The sequence below is a fragment of the Tursiops truncatus genome, chromosome 1, assembly GCF_011762595.2.
Source record: "Tursiops truncatus isolate mTurTru1 chromosome 1, mTurTru1.mat.Y, whole genome shotgun sequence".
Taxonomy (NCBI): domain Eukaryota; kingdom Metazoa; phylum Chordata; class Mammalia; order Artiodactyla; family Delphinidae; genus Tursiops; species Tursiops truncatus.
The window spans coordinates 127,302,929-127,327,763 of NC_047034.1; the positions used below are offsets into that span (position 1 = coordinate 127,302,929).

Consider the following 24,835-nt stretch of genomic DNA (forward strand, 5'->3'; position numbering starts at 1 on the left):
AAATAGGATCGGCATATTACAAAAACAATGAAAAAGAATGTATAATCTAGCATGTAATTTTACTTTGCAATCTCCACATAATCATTTATTAGAGTTATTAATACCCATGGGGAAAGAGTTCTTCTTATAAACAGAGACAATCAGAGAGCAGTAACCTGAATTTTATGGAACCTCATTCTTTAGAAGGAGGGTTTTCTTCTGAGCTTTTGAAGTTGCCCACAAGAGTTATGTCATTGCTTATAACCAAGGAAACCACAGGAAACTTGGTTGCTAGGAAACCACTGAATTATCTCCATGAAGATCACCACAGTAGTCTTGGTTTGAATAGAACAGATGCTAGGAAAATAAAATTATGAAGTTACAGTTACTTTTTATTTCAACCTAGGATGCCTCTTTAATTGCCAGTTAAATCTTTTCACCTAAGAGGAACTGCTTGTCACTTCTGAAAGGCCATCACACAGGTAGAACGGGGAGCCACGACAGGGTGCTGCTGGGGCTGCAGGAAACGGGCACTGTACAGTGTGTGAGCCTAGGCTCCGATGCACACATTCTTCCTTTTCCCAATTAATTCAGCTACCTAGGGAAGGGATGTAGTGACAGCTACTGTCACCCCCACTGAGGGATAGATTATTTTAAAAAATCAAGCACACTTGTAATTGAATATTTTCAGACCTATGACTTCCAACATTCTCTAGTATGCTTTATGCAGAATAGAATTCCACGCCTCCTTCTTAAAAATTTAAATTGAACTGTGATGACACAATATAAGAACAAAGCAATGGCTAACCTTGGCCAAGCTTCTGAATGGTCCAATATAAGTTCCCTTTTAGAAAACAGGGTGATCCAAAAGTTTTCTTCAAATATCATACATATTGTCCTGTCACCTGTCCTTCCCTCCATGGAATTATTAGTGATGTATTTATAAATCTATCTAAACTTGGTTAGACTCCAAATATATTTCCAGCTCATACCACACCTGGAAAAATTAGGATTTATAGCCTGTCCACACCATGACAGGAAGTGATACTTCCTTTTATATGCCTCAAACCTAACTTTCAAGGTAATTCTTCTTTCTACTATTCTAGAACTACATTTACCTTATTCACACTCTTTTCTTTCTCCGGTTCTTCTACCTCTGTGTTTTCCAAGGTCACTTTGTCCCAAAGTTGCCACCTCCTCCATATTACCAATTTATGAAGTTATGGGATGCAATTCTGATCATCCCTTCTTCTGTTTTCTAAGAGTTAACTTGTCAGCCACGTAATTCAAGGGTCTATTGTATGCCTCTCTAAATGTAAATATAGATTTTCATTTGATAGTCAAATGGATAAAAATCTTCCATAAACTTTATCCTGTGGGCAGTGATCCTGTGGGACCACTGGAGAGTTTTAAATAAGCGGGATGATATAAGCAAATAATCAGATCATGATAGATAACTTTGATGGCCGAATGACAAGTTTTGGTGTAAGACTACACTGGAAGTAAACAGAATAGTTAAGAAACTACCTGTGTATTTCAGAACACTCACAACAACAAGCTTGTCTTTGGGAGGGAAAAAAGCTGGAATATCACTAAACAAATAGTTTACAAATATTCAAGAAGCCTATGGCATTATCTCATATGCAATCTCAGGAAAATGACTGGCTTAGTGCAATGCCTTTTATACAGTACAAGGGGAAAAAAAATCTCTACATCTTCATGGACAAGATGCAAAACTTAATTTTTTGCAAGTGCATTGTTAGTACAATGCAGTCTAAAGATAGTCCATTAATAAATGGCATATTTGTAAGAAGATCTACGTTGGCATAGCCAATCTCGTCCTGTCCTTGGCTCTATCTTTCTCCTCTTTTGTAGCAACAGCTCAGATCAACATATAGCTAACATGTTCAGGGAACCTGAGTACAATACAAATCTCAGAGGGAAATGACCATAAGGTATTACAAAATCAGTATGCTAAAAATGAGCCACTATCTATAAAGATAATAATAGCTGCAGTGTAATGAATAGCTTCTATTTATAGGGTACTTTATATACCTTGTCTCTAGGCCTTGCTGAGCTCTGGCAACCTCAGTATCATTATTCTTATTCCAAAAATGAAGAAATTGCTGCTCAGAGAAGTTGTGTAAGAGTTAGTTAATTAGTAACAGAGCCAGGTATTGTATCCATGCCTAGTTAGCTCTTTACCAGTCTGACTGGTTGGTTTATACTTTGAGAATAACAAGCTCAGTGGCTTAATGCAGGAAATTTTATTACTCATACTACCTGTCTAAGTGGGTCATATGGGGGACTCTGCTTATTGTAGTCACTTAGGAACCCTGGCGGATGAGGGCTCCTCTCTCTAAGGCTGCAGAGGCAGAAAAAAGGAGTGTGGTGATTCGCAAACTAACTCTTAGAGCTTCTGCCTAGAAATGCCAAATGCCACGCTCCGTGTACTCACATTCCAGGAGCTAAAAGCTGGTCACAGAGCTAAATCTAACTTACAGGGGGCGAAGAATATAATCCTGCTGCTCCAGGAGTAAGAAAAGAACTGAAACATTTGTGAAAAGCCCTAGTGATTACCAGGCCCCTAAGTTCAAGTTCTCTCCACTTCACCTTGTTGAATATTCAATAGGATGACATTGAGTGAAGTTAAGTCAGAAAGAGAAAAACAAATACCGTATGCTAGCGCATGTGTGTAGAATCTAGGGAAAAAAAAAGAGGGGGGTTCATGAAGAACCTAGGGGTAGGACGGGAATGGGGATGCAGACCTACCGGAGAGTGGACTTGGGGATGTGGGGAGGGGGAGGGGTGGGCTGTGGCGGAATGGGGGAGTGGCATGGACACATATACACTACCGAGCGTGGAGTGGATGGCTGGTGGGAGGCAGCCGCATGGCGCAGGGACATCAGCTCGGTGCTTTGTGACCACCTGGAGGGGTGGGATGGGGAGGGTGGCAGGGAGGGAGACGCAGGAGGGAGGAGATGTGGGAACACATGTATATGTATGGCTGGTTCGCTTTGTTGTGAAGCAGAAGCTAGCACACCATTGTGGAACAACTGTACTCCAGTGAAGATGTTAAAAAAAAAAAAAAAGAGTGCTGTGTCACACTACTATATATAAGACAGATAACTAATAAGGACCTACTGTATAGCACAGGCAACTCTACTCAATACTCTGTAATGGAAAAAAAATCTAAAACAGAGTGGATATATGTATATGTATAACTGATTCACTTTGCTGTATACCTGAAACTAACACAACATTGTAAATCAACTATACTCCAATAAAAATTAAAAGAAAAAAAAAGACATTGAAAACAAAGACAAATGGACAGGTCTCCATTTCATTTAGGGTGAACAAATACAGAAATACAAGTACAGCCTAGAGTAGATCTGACACAGCAGCAGGAGGTATAAAAATACTTAAGATTTATGAGAGTAGAACCTTGCAGTGAACCATCATGAATAGGTTTACTAATAGCATTATAAAGTCATGATTCAGAAAGACCAATAAAAAATCCCCACACTTTCAATCCAGGTCTCCTGTCAAAATTTTCTTCATGAGCTCCAGGCCTCTTCATCTAACTAAATTCTAGACGTCTCCAATTGGATATCCAGGGTACTTGGAACTCATCATTCCAAAACTGAACTTAATTAATTTCTTGTCCTTAAAATGTAACTCAGGAACATCCTCGCATTTGCCTTATCTGAACTGACATGGCCCCAAGCCAGTGCCCCAAGTTAGAAACCTCAGACTCCTTTCCTTCTCTTCCCTCTCCTCTTCTCTGCTTCAGACAGCTGACCACGAAGTTCATTTGATCTTTGCTCAGCAACGCCTCTCCTTTGCCTAAATTGTAGTTCCTCTCAGCTATTTTTAGAACTATCGCTATACCCTCTTAACTGATCTCCGTGTCTCCAGTTTGGTCCACCCCAAATCATTTTGCATACTTCTTCCAGAGTAATCTTTCTAAGATACTTAAAATATGGTCTCCCTATTTAAAAGCCATTGACTGGCCTTCTCATAACCATAGAAAAAAGTTCAAGCCCAACTGTGTGAAACATAGGCCCTTCACAATTTGGATCCTGTATTTCTGGTTTCATCTTTTGCCTTTCAACCCATACTTCACTGGCGTGAAGCTACCAGCTGTTCTCTGAACATACTGAACACTCTGCTGTTATGACTCTGTGCCCTTGTACGTGCAGGTCTCTCCCTGGCCTGAGTACCTGTCTCTTCACAGTCTGGTGAATTTCCATTCAATTTGTAAAGATCCAACTCAAGTATCACTTTTCTCGATTACACTTCTCTCTTCAAACACCTCTATTATTATCCTCATCACACTGTATTGGAATTATTTCTTTACAAGTCTATCTCCTCTGCTAGACTACATGCTGTGGTAGGAATTAATTGTCCTAGAACTTAACATGGGCCCTAAAGTTTTGGAAGAATTAGGATGGAGATGAGCTGGAGAATAAAATGCTAATTGGATGGAACTAATGGTGTGGTTTGCAAACAGTACTGTTGGGTTAAAATTTTTAGGAACTAAGTAAATTGTGAACATATCACTGGCAAAATGAAATATCAAGATAGAAAAAATAAAAGGTGATTATTATCAGTATTAATAAGTAAAATGTTATTGGCCTATTCACTAATTAGAATTCCCTAATGATTAATGACATAAGAAAATGAACTTGAGGGTCTGGGATATCAGGAGGTGCAGAATGGTCTTGAAAGAAGGTCATAGTGAACTGCTGGCCCCAGTCACGTAGCTCCCAAACTCTGCGGATCCTTTATGATACTGTACCGACCAACCCCTTTATAAAAAATCTCAGGTAGCAAAGAGCCCAAATATTAACAACACACCTGACTGCATGCTCTTTGAGGAATTTTAAATTAGCACAAAGGAAAGTGTTTCCCTTGAGAGCTATTCTGGCATTTTATACTCACTTATTGCAACTGGTATGTGAGACCAAAGCAACATGCTTTTAATAAAACACTCCATAAATGTGGGAGGGGTGTGTTTCATTACCCTGGTGATAATTCGGCTTTTTTCCCTTCAGAGAAGAGAGGCTCTGAACCCCGCTGAGCTGCCAGAATAGGCTCAATGAATCCCTATAGCAAGAGTAGCGTTAGCAGTGGGATTGCATAGATTTCAGATCGCAAAAGCCTGGGTAGCATTTCATTATTGAAGTTGCCTGATTGCTTTGGTTCTAATCTTCTCCCCAATTCCTTTCTTTCTCTACTGAAAATCACTACAACAAACAAATGAAACAATAACACCACAAGCAGCAGCGTGGGCTGAGCCCCTCATCACGAATGACAGCTGCACAAACTTGCAGTCAAAACACCTATTTTTGAGGCTAACGCAAACAAAGCCTGTCACGATTCCCCCTAACCTGTCAAGATCAAGGGCGATGTGCACTGCATGTCCCAGATCTTTGTGCTCATGCTGGTCAAATGTATCCAGAATCCAGGAGAAGTTTCTGGAATCAGAGTGCCCAGCCATTCTGCTTATTATGGCAACCTATGGTTCTGTTTTCATCAGCTGCCAAGTTATTATTTCCCTAGCTGCATGTAGAACCACTCTAGATTTCCCTTCTCCCAAAATAAAACTCAGATGCTCTTAGAGCTGCTTCATAGGAAGGTAAATGGCAGGAAATGCTGCTAGCTCATATTAAAACTTCCCCATTCATTAAATCTGTACCTTCTCCCATGATTAAGAGAACTTCTAAATTTCCCTGTCTGTACTTTCCTCATAAAAAAATCCTTTTTTTAAATTCAATGACTTGTTCCAAACCACTTCATCATTCTATGTTTCATAAAAAATTTAATGGCATCTAATCCTCTAAGTCCCACTAAAATTCCTTTGTATCTAATGTCAGCTCCAAGCCAGTCTAAGAGCAGATACTTATACCTAAAGCCTGTAGGTTCTGTCCCACTTGGTCCCTAAACCACTGGTTCTCAAATTTTAGTCTACATGACAATCACTTGGGAGTTTGTAAAACATGCAGCTCCCTAAGACCTATGCCAAAACTACTGACTCACTAGGTCCTGGGTGGACCTGGATGGGGCACAGGAGCATGAATGCTGATAAGCACCTCTAAGTGATTCTATTCCATACACTGAGACCCACCCATAAGCCAATGAGAACTAAGCCCCAGCATAGATATGTTTTCAGCCCCATCCTCACTAATCCTAACATTTGGTGCATCCTGATTTGAAAGCCATCAGGCTAAACCACATCCTCCAACATTTCTGCCCTAACTTAGTGTGCATGGCACTGCTAGGCTACAATTTTTGATTAGTACTTTGTTTCCAGCCAGAAGGAGAACTGTGCCTAGAATCTCAGCCCAATTTGCTGGGGCACTAACACCCCACCTAGTTTCCATCAGGGAGAGCCCTGTCCCAATGACAGTCTGAATTTCTACCAAAAACCAGAAAGAGTTGCCAGGAGAATGAAGGCACCACCACATATCCGAAAAAAGGCTGGAATTATAGGTGAGGTCTACCATATCTGATCCCACTGGACGCATGCCATCCCCCAACTTCTACATCTGAGCCTCCAGATGTCTAGAGTATTTATCAGGACCAGTACATTCTCTAACAGTTAGACCCTTAACCCTTTTACTGGATGAGAGTTTTGGGGGTAAAACCACAGTGTTTGCCCTGCTCGCCACGTGAGAAATTTTTCTTAGCTGTATTTTACTTTGTTGCTATGATGTCATTGGCTACACTCAGGGTCATTATAAGAAAGATTCCTACGAAACCCTTTATTGTAACTACTGTAATGATGTTGGCAGGGATGTTGTTCACTAATTTACTCAATTTCCTCTTAATTTCTCGTTAGGGAGAAATTCCTGTCTGGTCTTGATACCAAAAATAGATTTACTGCCCATGAACAATTGATTTGTTTTTTTTATCTCATGGACACTGAATTTTGTAAGAGAGAAGGCTTCCATTTTTGACTTTGACTGCTAGAAAGCAGAGCCTACCTCTAGTGTTATGTTGTATGTTTTAAGTCACATTCCCAGCAACACTGTCCCCAGTTTTATTTTTCTATTTTCTTTCATCCCAATACTCTCTTATTGTATTTCTCATATCTCTTATGGGGTGTCTTAATTTTTTTGAACTGAATGAAGGTTTACTCTTGACTCCTTTCTGTCCTGCCCATCTGGGTCTAAGATAACAAGATAACTCAAAGGCTAAGGATGACCAGTGGTCCTATCAACAAGCAGCTATTACGTACCGACCTGATGCTCAGAAAAACTGCAACTCATCTGAGGGATTTTGAAGTAAGACAAAGTGCTTGCCCTTAAGGTACCTACAATGCAGCTGGGGAAAGAAGATTGGCACATATAGACTGGCACAAGAGAACACAGTGCAAGGGGAAATGCTAGGGACAAGGTGGTATTGATGTTTAATACGCCGGAGTTCAAAGATGAAGGAAATCACTGAAGGCAGGTAGAATTAGACATTTTCCAAAAAAGATAGGACTTGAACTTGCACTTAGGTCATGGAGAGAATTTAAAGTTTTAGATTAATAGAATGGGAAGAAGGACATTCTAGACCAAATGAAGTATGGAGTATAATATACAGTACAGCATGGAATAGAGGCACAATGAACAGAAAAGAAAGTTGAGGTAAAGAGACATGAGTTTTGATCCTGGCTTGACACAGGTAGATTCCTTAACCTCTCAGCATCCTTCTCCTAATTTGTAAATCAGGATAAGGATGTCTACTAAGAGTCTCACTTTGATAAGAATTACAGATAAATTGTAAAACAGCTATACAATACCTAGCACAGGTTAAGCACTCAAAATGAGCCAACTCTATGACAATGGTGAGAAGTCTGGAGGTGATACTTAGTGCCTCTGGCCTGCAGATTCCTTCCTTCTACAGCAGCTGTTATACCCTGAGAAGTGGAAAGCATAATTACATAGAGCTGGGGACAAATGGTGGGTGGTCTGGTAAGTTAGCAGGTAACTTTGGACTTGAGAGAGGAGGAACAAACGAGCTATTTAGAGTTACTAAGCAGGGTAGTGACACGATGAAAGCAGTGCTTAAAGAAGATTAACATGGTCATGGAGGAAGAAAATGAAGGAGACAATACTACAGGTATGGGCACTAACTCAAAGGCTGTTGTGGTGATAGGCATAAAGTGACAAAGTACAGGATGAGGGAGGTGGCAGGGGACTGCAAAGCCGAGGCTTGGAAACACTTTAAAGAAAATATTTCTTTACTTTCTTTAGAAAGGATTTTGTGACTGACTATACAGGGGAGATGAATGAGTCAAAGGGTCAAGTCTTATCATAGTAATTGTCCTAAAAATTGCCAGCTGTTTGTCTTTATCTCCCACTAGATTCTGAATTCTGTAAGGGAAAACAACGTTTCTACCTTGCTCACCAGTGCCTAGCATGGTATTTCAAGCATAGATGACAATCATGATACTTTAAAATGCATTTCATTAATGAATAATGAATTCATGAACTAATTTTATTCATGGAAAATAAACTGAATGAAAAAATAAATAACATTAATGACTACCACAAACAAAAGTAGTGAACATGCATTGAGCACTTTCTATTGAGCATTTTGTAAGACTTCATTTACATTAAATATCTTACTTCAATCCTAACAAAATTCCTATAGACCAGATACTGGGTTTTTTTGCAGTACGCGGGCCTCTCACTGTTGTGGCCTCTCCCGTTGCGGAGCACAGGCTCCGGACGCGCAGGCTCAGCGGCCATGGCTCACGAGCCCAGCCGCTCCGCGGCATGTGGGATCTTCCCGGACCGGGGCACAAACCCGTGTCCCCTGCATTGGCAGGTGGACTCTCAACCACTGCGCCACCAGGGAAGCCCAGACCAGATACTGCTTTATCTGCATTTAAAATGAAGCACAGCAAATTCAGGCTATTTACCCAAGGTTGCTTAACTAGAAAATGACAGAGCCAGGACTCAAACCTATGTCTTCTGCTGCCAAAGCCTGTGCACTTACTCAGCAAAGTGGGAGTGGGCCTTGGAAAAAGAAAGTCCTGTCAAAAGAAAAGCAGAAGTAATGGAAGCCAGTTACCTTTTATACACTTTTCACTTTATAAATATTTACTCTTCATATCAATTCCACAGGTAGATATTCAATTACAGTGATCTCCTGTGGATAAGCAGGGTCCCTAGAAACAAAAAAAAAGGAGCTTCCTTGTTCTCAAGGACAGGAAAAACAAGTAGAAGAGAGTAGATGTGACAAGAAAAATCAGCCAAAAGACAACAGTAAAAGATAAACTGCAAAACCCCACTTGACGGGCTTCCCTGCTGGTGCAGTGGTTAAGAATCCACCTGCCAGTGCAGGGGACACGGGTTTGAGCCCTGGTCCGGGAAGATCCCACATGCCGCAGAGCAACTAAGCCCGTGCGCCACAATTACTGAGCCTGTGTTCTAGAGCCCGTGAGCCACAACTACTGAAGCCGCGCGCCTAGAGCCCGTGCTCCGCAACAAGAGAAGCCACCGCAATGAGAAGCCTGAGCACCGCAACGAAGAGTAGCCCCCGCTCACAGCAACTAGAGAAAGCCCGCACGCAACAACGAAAACCCAACGCAGCCAAAAATAAAAAACAAACAAACAAAACGCACTTGATTAAGTGTGCAAGGAAGATGCAGGTTAATAAAGATTAGGATTTGGGAAGTGAGAGTGAATGCTACCATGTTTCTTTGTTCCAATGGCCCTCTGATTACTTCTTTCTGCAAATACAATTCCCGTTGTATTTCTCTGTTATAAGATTGTATAAATTGCAATTGCCCATTTCAAGAGCATTTTACAAAAATCCCCCTTTAAAAAAAAAAGCTCTCTTTCCAGGCATCTGATGATACTTTAGAATAGATAACTTGTGAAGTGAACACATGCCATTTTAGCAGGCAAAGCTAGAGTATTTGTAGCTACACACACATTGCCCTTTTCATTCCCATATAGAAGTTTTCTGTAGTAAAGAATTTCAATTGAATTCAGAATTACCGAGTTGCAGCAAAGGAAACCACTGACAAAATGAAAAGACAATTTGCTGAATGGGAGAAAAATATTTACAAATGATATGACTGATAAGGGGTTAGTCTCCAAAATATATAAATATCTCATACAACTCAATATCAAAAAAGCCAAACAACCCAATTAGAAAATGGGCAGAACACTTGAATAGACATTTCCCCAAAGAAGACATACAGATGGCCAACAGGAATATGAAAAGATGCTCAATATTGCTAATTACCAGAGAAATGCAAACCAAAACCACAGTGAGATATCACCTCACATCTGTCAGAGTGGCTGTTATCAAAAAGACTACAAATAGCAAATGTTGGCAAGGATGTGGAGAAAGGGAATCCTTGTACATCATTGGTGGGAAGGTAAATTGGTCCAGCCACTGTGGAAAACAGTATGGAGTTTCCTCAAAAAACTAAAAATAGAACTACCCTATGAACCACAATTCCACTCCTGGGTATATATATCCTAGGAGAATTAAAATGATAATTTGAAAAGATATATGCACACCAATGTTCATAGCAGCATTATTTACAATATCACAGATATAGAACCTAAATGTCCATCAACAGAATGGGTAAAGGAGAGGTGGTATATGGATACACAATGGAATACTACTCAGCCATAAAAAATAAGGAAATTTTGACATTTGCAACAATGTGGATGGACCTGGAGGGTATTATGCCTAGTGAAAAAAGTCAGATTGAAAAAGACAAATACTGTATGTTATCACTTATATGTGGAAACTAAGAAATAAAATAAACTAGTAAATATAACAAAACAGAAACAGACTCACAAGTACAGAGAACAAACTAGTGGTTACCAGTGGGGAGCAGGAAGTGGGGAGGGGCACAATAGGGGTAGGGGAGTAAGAGGTACAAACTGCTATGTATAAAATAAGCTACAAGAACATATGGAAAGGGAATATAACCAATATTTTATAATAACTTTAAATGGAGTATAGCCTATAGAAACTTTGAATCACTATGTTGTATACCTGAAACTAATATAATGCTGTAAGTCAGCTATACCTCAATTTAAAAACATTTTTTAAAGAATTATTGAGTTACAACACTAGAACTAGTTCTGTGAAGTACTTTAGATATCTCTATGCTATAAGAAGAGCCACCGCAGACCAAATGTACACAGAGGAAACAGTTATGGAGGTGAATCTAAGGCAGTGAACATTACCCAGTTTCCCAGAAAGCTAAGAGAAAGCCCCCAATTCCTCAAATAAAGACATTTTACAATGGAAATATTTTAAAATACATACTATATGGTCTTCTGCCACCTTAATGATCGTATGCAAAATATATAATTCATCTTTAAATCACAGATTTGGTTGTACCTTAGAATCAACTGGAGAACTTTAAAAAATATCCATTTCCTAGGCCCCACCCCTCATGAATTAAATTAGAATCCCTGAAGGTTAGGCCAAGAACATCAGGCTTTCTTTTTCAAATGCCTCAGATGATAATAATGTAAAACCAGATTGAGAACCATTACTTTAGCCTATGACTCAGAGACATATTTATGAATATCTGTTATTTCTGCATTCACTACCCATAGCTATAGAAACTGATGGGGAAGAATTGATGGGACCCTAGGCTGATGATTTAATTTGCCCCAAATCTTGTTCTCTGTGAGTGAATAGGTCCTCACTATGTGTCAGGTACATTTATGCAGTGTATACTTCTCCATACACAGCACTTGGTTTCTGCTGAAAAGGACAGGCTTGTCATTGGGTTGGCCAAAAAGTTCATTCGGGTTTTTCCGCAAGATGTTATGGAAAAACCCGAAGAATGTTTTGGCTAACCAATTATGCCAACATATCACCAGTCACCCAGGGCAAACCTTTGCAACACCAGCTGGCCAACAGCAGTACATCCAACCCTCAGGTCTCCCATCCACAACCTCTATGTTCATTCTGGTTACTCAGGAACTGGCTCCTCAACATTAAAGTATGGAAGAGTATGGCTCACACTGCTTACAGGGCCTGAACCAATCTAGAAATAGAAAAGTTCCACAAATTTGTCTCCAGATAATGCCAGAGACGATCACTTCTTGACTTTTTTTTTTTTTTTTTTTTGCGGTACATGGGCATCTCACTGTTGTGGCCTCTCCCGTTGTGGAGCACAGACTCCAGACGTGCAGGCCCAGCGGCCATGGCCCATGGGCCAAGCTGCTCCGCGGCACGTGGGATCCTCCCGGACCGCGGCACGAACCCGTGTCCCCTGCATCGGCAGGCGGACTCTCAACCACTGCGCCACCAGGGAAGCCCCGACGATCACTTCTTGAATGTCTGCTTTATGCAGGCACTGGAGTAAGTGCTTTTCCTAACATTATCCTACTTGGAGCTCACAAGAACCCTAGGAGCGGGTATTTTGTTCAGGGTCCTGAACAAGACTAGGCTAGATAAGCCAAACCAAGGGGATTTTCTTACAGGGAATTTGTTACACAGGTATTGAAAGGGAAGTAATGAAGTGGAGGTAAACTGGGTATCAGTAACTGCAAGAAGTAGCTAAAAATCCTCGGGCTGGAAAAAAAGGGAAGATGTGGGGTTAACAGAACTTACAGACTCAGAGGAAGAGGCCCCACACAGTGGTGCACAGAAGGCTGAAGGGACATGACTGCTACTAGAAGTAAGAACAGAAATTGAAATCTGGAGCCTTCCCTCTCTTATGCTGTGGAAAAGATGCTAATAGGATCTGAAATCAGGAAGGTGGTCTTTTCTTCTCACCTCCCATCTTTTGGGTTCCCACCAGTATCTCCCATTGTTGGAACCTGACTGGAAGCAAGCTAATAAGTGAGCTTGAGAAATGTGGTCCACTGAGTTCCATCTTCAGCATCACAGAATGGTAAAACAAAAAAGGAGAGGGCGGAGTTTGGAGATGAGAGTCAATAGGTGAATAATTGGCATTTGTAGGTGTTATCATTTTCCCTGTTTTATAGAGGGATAAGAAAAAAAACTAAGTAATTTGACCAAGGTTACAGTTAGCAAGAAGAGGAGATTGACTCAAATCTGTTAGCACATCTATGCTTCTAACTACTGACCAACATTGCCTTCCATGTAATACAGCCTTAAGATTTTCAAAGCACATAATAATAATCATATTCATTAATGAGAATTAACATTTATTGAGCATTTTTCATGTGTCAGGCTTTGGACTAAACCCTTTACATGGATTTGTTTATTTAGTTCTCACAATAATACTATGAGGTGGGTACTAGAGTATTATCATCTTTGGTGGCAGTATAATGACATGGTGATCAATACCATGGGTCAAGGGCTCCAGACTTTCAAGTACCTGGATTAAAATCCCATCATTATCACTTATTAGCCTAATCTACTGTAGGTAGCTTTTTAACTATTTTATATTTCAGTCTTCTCACATGTAAAATAGGTTTATTAATAATACTTAGCTTAAACAATTGTAGGGAAAACTAAATGAGATAATGATATTAACTTCCAGAAATTCTGAATAAGCATTTGATAGGTACTAGCTGTAATAGTTATCACCATTTTGCAGGTGATAAAAGTTGAGCCTTACTCCATTGCATGTTCTTGCCTCCATTATCAAAGATAAGGTGACCATAAGTGCATGGGTTTATCTCTGGGCTTCCTATCCTGTTCCATTGATCTATATTTCTGTTTTTGTGTCAGTACCATACTGTCGTGATTACTGTAGCTTTGTAGTATAGTCTGAAGTCAGGGATCCTGATTCCTCTAGCTCGGTTTTTCTTTCTCAAGATTGCTTTGGCTATTTGGGGTCTTTGGGGTTTCCATACAAATTGTGAAATTTTTTGTTCTAGTTCTGTGAAAACTGCCATTGGTGGTTTGATAGGGATTGCACTGAATCTGTAGATTGCTTTGGTTAGTAGAGTCATTTTCACAATGTTGATTCTTCCAATCCAAGAACAGGGTATATCTCTCCATCTGTTTGTATCATCTTTATTTTCTTTCATCAGTGTCTTATAGTTTTCTGCATACAGGAAAACTGCATAGGTAGGTTTATTCCTAGGTATTTTATTCTTTTTATTGCAGTGGTAAATGGGAGTGTTTCCTTAATTTCTCATTCAGATTTTTTGTCATTAGTGTACAGGAAAATGCAAGAGATTTCTGTGCATTAATTTTGTATCCTGCTACTTTACCAAATTCATTGATTAACTCTAGTAGTTTTCTGGTAGCATCTTTAGGATTCTCTCTGTATAGTATTGTGTCATCTGCAAACAGTGACAGTTTTACTTCTTTTCTGATTTGAATTCCTTTTATTTCTTTTCTTCTCTGATTGCTGTGGCTAAAAATTCCAAAACTATGTTGGATAACAGTGGTGAGAGTGGACAACCTTGTCTTGTTCCTGATCTTAGAGGAAATGGTTTCAGTTTTTCACCATTGAAAATGATGTTGGCTGTGGGTTTGTCATACATGGCCTTTATTAAGTTGAGATAGGTTCCCTCTATGCCCACTTTCTGGAGAGCTTTTATCATACATGGGTGTTGAATTTTGTCAAAAGCTTTTTCTGCATCTATTGACATTATCATATGTTTTTTCTCCTTCAATTTGTTAATATGGTGTATCACATTGATTGATTTATGTATATTGAAGAATCCTTGCATTGCTGTGATAAACCCCACTCTATCATGGTGTATGATCCTTTTAATGTACTGCTGGGAAAACTGGACTGCTACATGTAAAAGAATGAAATTAGAACACTTCCCAACACCATCCACAAAATTAACTCAAAATGGATTAAAGATCTAAATGTAAGGCCAGACACTATAAAGCTCTTAGAGGAAAACATAGGCAGAACACTCTATGACATAAGTCACAGCAAGATCCTTTTTGACCCACCTCCTAGAGAAATGGAAATAAAAACAAATAAACAAATGGAACCTAATGAAACTTAGAAGCTTTTGTACAGCAAAGGAAACCATAAACAAGACAAAAAGACAACCCTCAGGATGGGAGAAAATATTTGCAAATGAAGCAACGGACAAAGGATTACTCTCCAAAATATACAAGCAGTTCATGCAGCTCAATATCAAAAAAATAAACAACCCAATCCAAAAATGGGTGGAAGACCTAAACAGACATTTCTCCAAAGAATATATACAGATTGCCAACAAATACATGAAAGGATGCTCAACATCACTAATCATTAGAGAAATGAAAATCAAAACCACAATGAGGTATCATCTCACACCAGTCAGAATGGCCATCATCAAAAAATCCACAAATAATAAATGCTGGAGAGGGTGTGGAGGAAAGGTAACCCTCTTGCACTGTTGGTGGGAATGTAAATTGATACAGCCACTATGGAGAACAGTATGGAGGTTCCTTAAAAAACTAAAAATAGAACTACCATACGACCCAGCAATCCCACTACTGGGCATATACCCTGAGAAAACCATAATTCAAAAAGAGTCATGTACCACAATGTTCATTATAGCTCTATTTACAATACCAGGACATGAGAGCAACCTAAGTGTCCATCAACAGGTGAATGGATAAAGAAGATGTGGCACATATATACAATGGAATATTACTCAGCCATAAAAAGAAACGAAATTGATTTATTTGTAGTGAGGTGGATGGACCTAGAGTCTGTCATACAGAGTGAAGTAAGGCAAAAAGAAACAAACAAATACTGTATGCTAACACATATATATGGAATCTAAAAAAAAAAAAAAAGTTCTGATGAACCTAGGGGCAGGACAGCAATACAGATGCAGACGTAGAGAATGGACTTGAGGACACAGAGAGGGGAATGGTAAGCTGGGACGAAGTGAGAGAGTAGCATGGACATATATATACTACCAAATGTAAAATAGATAGCTAGTGGGAAGCAGCTGCATAGCACAGGGAGACCAGCTCAGTGCTTTGTGACCACGTAGAGGGGTGGCATAGGGAGGGTGGGAGGGAGGTGCAAGAGAGAGGGGATACAGGGATAGATGTATATGTATAGCTGATTCACTTTGTTATACAGTGGAAACTAACACAACATTGTAAAGCAATTATACTCCAGTAAAGATGTTAAAAAAAAAAAAAGTTGAGCTTTACAAGGTTAAATAACTCTCCTAAGGTAGAGCTTAAAAGTGATACATGAAGTTTATTAGTGACAGCCACAGTTTTTGGACTCCAGATTCTAGTTCCTTGGCCACTATAGTATAATCTATCCTGTAAATTTTATAAAGATAATTTCTAATCCTTATATGATGCTGCAATAATAATAATAAATACTTCTATATTATTTAGCTTGTGTCAGACATTATTCTAAGTACTTACATATCTTGGCTCATTAAATCCTCACAACTCAATGAGGTAAGTATAATGTTATCTCTTGTTTTCAGATTAGAAGACTAAGGCACTGATGATAAGTAATTCACTAGAGGATGCTTAGATGGTTAAGTGGCAGAATTACACTTCTAATACCCTACAGAAAGAAAGGTTTTATTGACCTCTTTTACCAGTGAGGAAACTGAGGCTCAGAGAGGTGACTAATTCAAGGTGAAGCAACAAGACAGTAGAAACGCGACAAATCTCTCCAATGCTACCACCATAGGCTGAACATTTCCCACTTAGTCCACATTGCTACCAAGTTCTCTACCAAAAAATATGTAGCTTCCTTTAGAGTCATTGACATCATAGAACTGCTAATTCCATAGGCAGAATTTTCTTTATTCCTGAAGTATCTATTATATATCCTTTATTCTACTTTAGAGATTAGTACACACAAATGATGATTAGAATATATATTTCAATCAGGTTTTTAAAAAAAAAAATGACTTTAATATTCTCTAAATTTAACTTTGTTGAAATTTTATGAAGAAAGTGTAGTCCACAAAATAGCTGGGACATAGAATATTAGCTCTGTAAGAATCTCAGACAAAGGCTGGGGGAACTCAACATCCAAGTGAAGGGCATACAGCACTGATGTTTTTTGAATGAGATTGAGAATGTTGATAATAGAAAAGACATACACTGGATCAAACTAATCTCAACCTATGCCAATGTTAGAAGCTTTACCTCCTGAAGGCTAAACAACAACTGTTATGAAGAAAAACAAGAAATAAGAGATTAAAATAGAATTTCCTCACATGGGGGAAAAGCCATGCAGAAAACTCTGTGGGATATCCAATAGCCATGAGTCAGGAAGACCATGATGGAAAAGCAGAGGAAGATTCAGAAGGTCTATGCTAAGAACTGAATGTACTGTGAGAGACCTCTTTCTCATTAAACATCTACAATATTCTCATAAGGGATGAGAAAGCTGGAGAGAATCCGCCTGTAATACACACAGTGGCCGCCTCCATGTTGCCTCTAAAATGAGGCCCCTCTGTTAGCACTTGAAGGCACTTTGGTGAAGACATCCCCCGGCCCAACTTTGTTTTCCGTATTTTCCATCAAAGTTAGACTATTTTTCCTGAGTTCAGGCTATCTCAGCAATAACATCCAAACACCAAAACCTTTGCCAATGTTTTCAATGATTATGTTTTGAATTTTACTCATGCAATCAAGCCTCCTTTTTTTCCTTTTTTCCTCAATACTGTAATCCTTGTTATAAACAAGTATCTGCTCACTCACTAAAATGATGACTATATTCTTTAACTGGTTCATTTTGTCAAAGTAATTCCTTAAGTTCATTTTATTTATTCAGTTTTCAACAACTTACAATACAGATATGTTCTATTCGTTCTTTCACGATGGTTTTGGGGGCTTGGATAGTAATACTTTGTCACAATTTTTCTATGTGAACTGGAATAGCTTTCTCACTCAGGAAAGGAAAACACAATGGCATAGAAACATGGAAATGTCATAGCCTGGCGGACAGCTCCCATTACTCTCAGAACAGTGCCAATGAAACAAAATCTTAAAAAGCAATTATTTTAATATTTCTACACTGGACCTCTCTCATACAGTTAGAGATCTAGGATTTTACAGGACAGACATTGTAGAAACATCTGGGACAGATGAGTTTTTGTTGGAACAAAAAGATTGATCAAATTGAAGACTAATAAATGTGAAAAAACAGCAGGTCATTTAAACTGCCCGACAAATATTAAAATTATTTTTTTAAACTTGTTAGCCCATTTTAAATGCTTATTTTTATTTCTTCAAGGAGAGGCTTCTACATGATAATTGGAAAGACTACTTCATAATTTAATAAATTTTATCTTTAATAGAGTTCACATGTACTTCATTTAAATATTCTCATTCTCAATTCTGCCTCATTGCTCTTAATAGAGTTTCATTGTATTACATAAAATATTTTTTCCTCCTCAACATTCAGCATCTTCAAACAATACCAAAGAGTCATTAACTCTCCCTTTAGTTTCTGCTCAGTCAAGCTGTGTGTAATTAGCTCCTTTAATCTTTTCTCTAAATAACTCTCTCCATTCTCTTAATCAGTTTGTGCATTCTCTGAAGTTTCTTTAATTCACTGGCATTTGTTGCACTGCATTACATGTGGCTTTACAGGTGTAGTATAAAAACTATGTACAGTACACTTAATTAACTACCCTGAAGAATATCTATGGGGAATTTAGAGCCCCAGCAGGTTTATATGACATATTTCACAGGTAACCTGAGGGCTACCAGGTATATAAAACAACTGAGATAAAAGGTCAGAGTCCTCAAGTTCCCTTAAGTCGCCAACAAGGGCACCTGTGCAACCATGACTCAATCAGCAGGAGTTTTTAACAAAAAAATAAAAAGTTATATTTTAACCAGAAATACCTGTCCACACCCCAGAGCCCACTAAGAAATCTTTAAATAGAATTGAGAGAGACCAAGACAAAAAGAAGATAGAGGCAGAGAGATATAGACAACTTAGAAAGTGAAAGAGAATGCTCTGAGCACACAGTTTAATTTTTAATTCTGTTTGAAGTGAATCAATATGCACTAAATGAGAAAGATGTGTAGGCTACCTGGTTGCAAAATTCATCGCTCTTTTGATCACCAGACCCACCTGATCTGAATGTGCCTGAGGTAAAGCTCCTCAGAGACAGGGAATGAGTCTATTATAGTACGTAGTAGAGGCTCTAAAACCAAAAACACTTCTTGCATGAATAAATGAATTCATGGGTGATGCCACTTTCCTGCCCCTACTGCCCACTCCCCTCCCCAAAGCTGTGACACACACTTCAAGAGAACAGGAATATTCTCTGATCAAAGTTATAAAGTACTTCTACCCACCTGATAGAATCCTCATGTACTGTGTGATTTTCATATGAGGTCCTGTGCCGGGCTGTGGCGCAGAAAAGAAAGATAAGAGCTAAAATCTATGACAAGATTTAAAGTACAGATTAATATAATAATAGGGGTAAATGTCACAGCTTTGTACAAAATGAATTGCCCAATAAATAACAAAGAAGGTCAGAGAAGGGAGGAGAGAGAAAAAATGTTGACCAGATTCTAGGGATTAAGCAGATGCTGCAGAGAAATAGGGAAAGGAAAGGAATATTCAGGGAGATGGGCAGTACGCCATGGTGGTTAAGGAAAGAAGCTTTAAGCCAGGTAGGCAGTGGTCTGAATCCAAATTCTGCAGTTTGCTAGTCATGTAACCCTAGACAATTTACTCAGTCTACTACTAAATTTCCTCTTAGTAAAATGGGCATAATAATAATAGCCAACTGTATTGAATGCTCACTGTGTGCCAGCAAACTAGAAATGCTTTACATGAATTAACTCATTTAATCCTCACAAAGTCCAGAAGCTAGATAGAATTAAGAGAGATCATTCCCATAAATTGCTTAGAACAGCACAGAGCACATGGTAAACATGAGGACAGGATTCTCGTTACATCATTATCACCATTTTGAAGATAATAAAAATAAGGTACATAGAGATGTGTGACTTGATCACGATCACACAAATTATAACTAACAGAGACAAGATTAGAATCAGAAAGTTTTTCTAGAGTTCCAGAAACCAGCTTCTTCAAGGTGTGTGCTTTTTTAAGAACCTAATAGCACTGATATGTGCCTGACAATATCCCAAGCACATAGAAAGCCTTAAATATTAGTGACTGTTTCTACTATTTTAGAGTAGACAAAAATTATACAATTCTTAGAGACGGATACAATTCATTCATTCACTTAACTGAAATTTAGAGGGTATCTACATATACTTGGCACTGCACTCAGTCCTGGGGTCATGAATATAAATAAAGCATTGTCCCTGCCCACAAATTGCCTACAGTATATAAAGGAAGTCAAATTCAAAATAAGTAACTGAAATACTCTAAGAAGTGCTCTACAGAAATGAAGATAAAGAAATTACACCTACCTCATTGAATTGTCATGAGAATTAAATTAAGCTGACATGTGTCAAATGCTTAGACTAGTACCTCGAATGTAGTAGTCAGAAGAAATGCACTAGCTATCATTGACTTTATTGTTATTATAATGCTCTGAATGGTGGTATACTTGTGAAGAAAAAGAGAGCAAAATTAGTAAATTGATGGTCTGTTAGCCAAATTAAATTTCCAGTTTTGTTTTGCTTGGCTCACACAGTGGTTGGTTGGTTGGTTGGTTATTTATTTATTTATGTGAATACATTGCCAACATTTAAAAATTAGAATATTACATAAAATCTAGATTTCCAGTATCTCTTGAAAAAAATAAAAATATGAAAGCACATTTCTACCTGGCAAACACTAGCAAGAGCCAGGATTTAACCAGCTCAGAAGGTCTGGATGTCCTCATCCCAATGTATGGTGTAGAGACCAACTTGGAAGCAGCAGGCTCAGGGTCCCACTTGCACAACACCTAGTGGACAAGGAATGATATGGAATGCTGGCCTGAGGACATGCAGAAATTCCCCTATAGATTTATACATTTCCTAAAAATTTATTTATAGGATTTTGGTCATGATCATGAATAGAATTTTTTTCCTATGTCTAAGTGGATATTGCTAAATCTCTAAAGAGGTGGGAATAAAGGTACTGACAACCTTTCCTAATACTGCAAATTGTAGGCAAACCAGAGAATACGAAGCCTGAAGTCTCACTTAAAAAAGAAAAAGAAGGGCTTCCCTGGTGGCGCAGTGGTTGAGAGTCCGCCTGCCGATACAGGGGACACGGGTTCGTGTCCCGGTCCGGGAGGATCCCGCATGCCGTGGAGCGGCTAGGCCCGTGAGCCATGGCCGCTGAGCCCGCAATGGGAGAGGCCAAGCAGTGAGAGGCCCGCGTACCGCAAAAAAAAAAAAAAAAAAAAAGAAAAGAAAATGAAGTTCCTTAGTAAGTTAAAGAATTATCATATGATCCCACAATTCCATTCCTAGGTATATACATAAACAACATAAAACAGCTGTCTAAACAAGAACTTGCACAAAAGTGTTCACAGTACAACTATTCACAATAATCAAAATGTGGATACAACCCAATTGTCCATCAACTGATGGATGGATGAAATGTGGTATATCTATACAGTACAGTGGACTATGATTCAGCCATAAAAAGAAATGAAGCATGGTTACATGCTGCAATATAAATGAACCTTGAAAACATTATGCTGCATGAAAGAAGCCAGACATAAAAGGCCACATATTATGTGATTCCATTTATATAAAATACCCAGAATAGGCAAATTCATAGAGACAAACAGGAAGCAAGTTAGTAGTAGCCAGGGGCTGGGGGAGGGGGAAATGAGTAATTGTGTTAACGGATACAGGGTTTCTTTCCTTCTGGGATGATGAAAATATTCTGGAGCTAGAGTGGTGATAGTTACAAAACACTATGAATGTACTAAAGATTTTATACATTAAAGAGGTTAAAATGGTAAATATTATGTGTATTTTAGCACAATTTTTTTTTTTTTTTTTTTTTTGCTGTACGCGGGCCTCTTACTGCTGTGGGCTATCCCGTTGTGGAGCACAGGCTCCGCACGCGCAGGCTCAGTGGCCATGGCTCACGGGCCCAGCCGCTCCGCGGCATGTGGGATCTTCCCGGACTGGGGCACGAACCCGTGTCCCCTGCATCGTTAGGCGGACTCTCAACCACTGCGCCACCAGGGAAGCCCTAGCACAATTTTTTAAAAAGGCATTATTCACAGGACTTAGGTTCTTTAAGTCCCCCGTATTTGTTCTCTTTTGTCCAAGTATCTTTGCTCAGTAAGCTTCTCTTACATGAATGGATGGTTTAATAAGTGCTATGTGAATGAATATCAAATAATTAATGAGCGAAAGAAAGCATGACCTGATTACTCCTTACCAAGGAGTGTGTCATTTTAACTAACAATATTTTGTGACCAAGAAACATTTGGATATGTTTGCCATTATAAGTATACAAACTAATTCATTAACCCAGAGTACTTCTAACCCCCCTCCTATGGACATAACAATGAGCAATCACATCTCCAGAACCTTTTCTGACACAGGCAGTGAGTCTCAAATGGGCAGAGATGTCTGCCAAAAAAGCAGGTGTTATTTGTTTATGCTCTACTTATAGTTCTACCAAATAAAAGCAATGTCTGAAGGGCTCTGGGCTTGACTTTCCTAAGGACCACTCCACTCTGCATTAACGCACTCTCTTTATTTAAAGATGGCTCTTCTATATCCTGTGTCTACTCTTTTTTATATGAAATATCCCTACGTCTTTCAACTCTTTCCTTCTATACTGTGGTTTCCATAGCATTAAACAACCTGCACACCCTTCCTGGGATGATTTCTCTTTGTTAATGTCCTCAAGGACAGCATCAAAAACTAGGCTCAGAGTTCCAAATGGAGTCCACAAAGGTGCCAGAGAAGGATTTCCAGAGTTCTGGAACCCACACTTGCATTGTTGCAGTTTAAATTAATATGTGATTTAGGGAACACCATGTTATTTGGTCTCCTATTGAGCTTGTTGCCAACAAAAACTTGAAGGTAGCTGTAAATGATTTTTTTTTCAAAAAGGTTAAGGGGGAGACATAGTCATACCATTATATCTCAAAGAAGGGACAGGGGGTAAGAATAGGGAAAGTGGGTCTGGAGAGGCTGGAAAAAAAAAGTGATATAAATAATATAAAAGTGATATAAGTATTTATCTTTCTCTGACTTATTTCACTAAGCATAATACTCTTCAGGTCCACCCATGTTGTTGCAAATGTCAAATTTTCCTTCTTTTTTATTGCTGAGTAGTATTCCATTGTGTGTGTGTATACACACACACACACACACACACACACACACATATACGCATCTTCTTTATCTGTTCGTCTACTGATGTACACTTAGGTTGCTTCCATATCTTGCCTACTGTAAATAATGCTGCTATGAACATTAAGGTTGATGTATCATTTCAAATTAATGTTTTTGTTTTATTTGAATATATATATACTCAGGAGTGGAACTGCTGGATCATATGGTAGTTCTATCTTAAGTTTTTGAGGAAACTCCATACCATTTTCCACAGTGGCTGAACCAATTTACATTTCCACCAACAGTAAACAAGGGTTCCCTTTTCTCCACATCCTCACCAATATTTATTATTTGTAATCTTTTTGATGACAGCCATTCTGACAGGTGTGAGGTGATATCTCATCATGGTTTTGATCTGCATTTCTCTGATGATTAAGCAATGGTGAGCATCTTTTCACGTGCCTGTTGGCCATCTGTATGACTTTATTGGAAAAATGTCTATTCAGGTCTTCTACCCATTTTTTAATTGGGTTGTTTCTTTTTTTGGATATTGAGCTGTATGAGCTGTTTATATAATTTGGATATTAACTCCTTATTGGTTATATTATTTGTGAATATTTTCTCCCATTCAGCAGGTTGTCTTTTCATTTTGTCGATGGTTTCCTTTGCTGTACAGAAGCTTTTAAGTTTAATTAGGTCACATTTGTTTATTTTTTCTTTTGTTTCCTTTGCCTTAGGCGACAGATCCAAAAAATTATAGCTACAATTTATGTCAAACAGTGTTCTGCCTACATTTTCTTCTAGGAGTTTTATGGTTTCTAGTCTTACATTTAGGCCTTTAATCCATTTTGAGCTTACTTGTGTATATGGTGGTGTGAGAAAACATTCTACTTTCATTCTTTTATATGTACCTGTCCAGTTTTTCCAGCACCACTTATTGAGGAGACTGTCTTTTCTGCATTGTAAATTCCTACCTCCTCTGCCATAGATTAATTGGCCATAAGTGTGTGGGTTTATTTCTGGGCACTCTATTCTGTTCCACAGATCTATGTGTCTGTTTTTGTGCTGGTACCATACTCTTTTGATTACTGTAGCTTTGTAGTACAGTCTGAATTCAGGGAGTATGATACCTCCTGCTCTGTTCTTCTTTCTCAAGATGGTTTTGGCTATTCAAGGTCTTTTGTGTTTTCATACAAATTTTAAAATTATTTGTTCTAGTTCTGTGGAAAATTCCATTGATATTTTGATAGGATTGAATTGAACCTGTAGATTGCCTTGGGTAGTATGGTCATTTTAACAATATTAACTCTTCCAATTCACTAACATGATTTATCTTTCCATCTGTTTGTGTCATCTTCGATTTCTTGCATCAGTGTCTTATATCTTTCCAAGTATAGGTCTTTTACCTCCATAGGTAGGTTTTTGCCTAGGTATTTTATTCTTTTTGATGCAATTGTAAATGGGATTGTTTCCTCAATTTCTCTTTTTGATAGTTCGTTGTTAGTGTATAGAAATGTAACAGATTTCTGTATATTAATTTTGTAACCTACAACTTTACCAAATTCATTAACAGCACTAGTAGTTATTTTGTGGCATCTTTAAGATTTTCTATGTATAGTTTCATGTCATCTGCCAACAGTGAGTTTTACTTCTTCCTTTCCAATTTGGATTCCTTTCATGTCTTTTTCTTCGCTGATTGATGTGGCTAGGACTT

At 38.6% G+C, this 24,835-nt stretch overlaps 1 protein-coding gene across 1 annotated transcript in view; it reads right to left on the minus strand.

The window, feature by feature from the left end:
• Positions 1-230: 230 nt before the first annotated feature.
• The window catches only part of LOC141275879 (3',5'-cyclic-AMP phosphodiesterase 4B-like), a 188,956-nt gene continuing 164,351 nt past the window's right edge, over positions 231-24,835 (minus strand). Inside the window, exon 3 of the mRNA XM_073788705.1 lies at positions 231-336. Coding sequence (XP_073644806.1) covers positions 231-336 — 106 coding nt within the window. The remainder of the gene's footprint in view (positions 337-24,835) is intronic.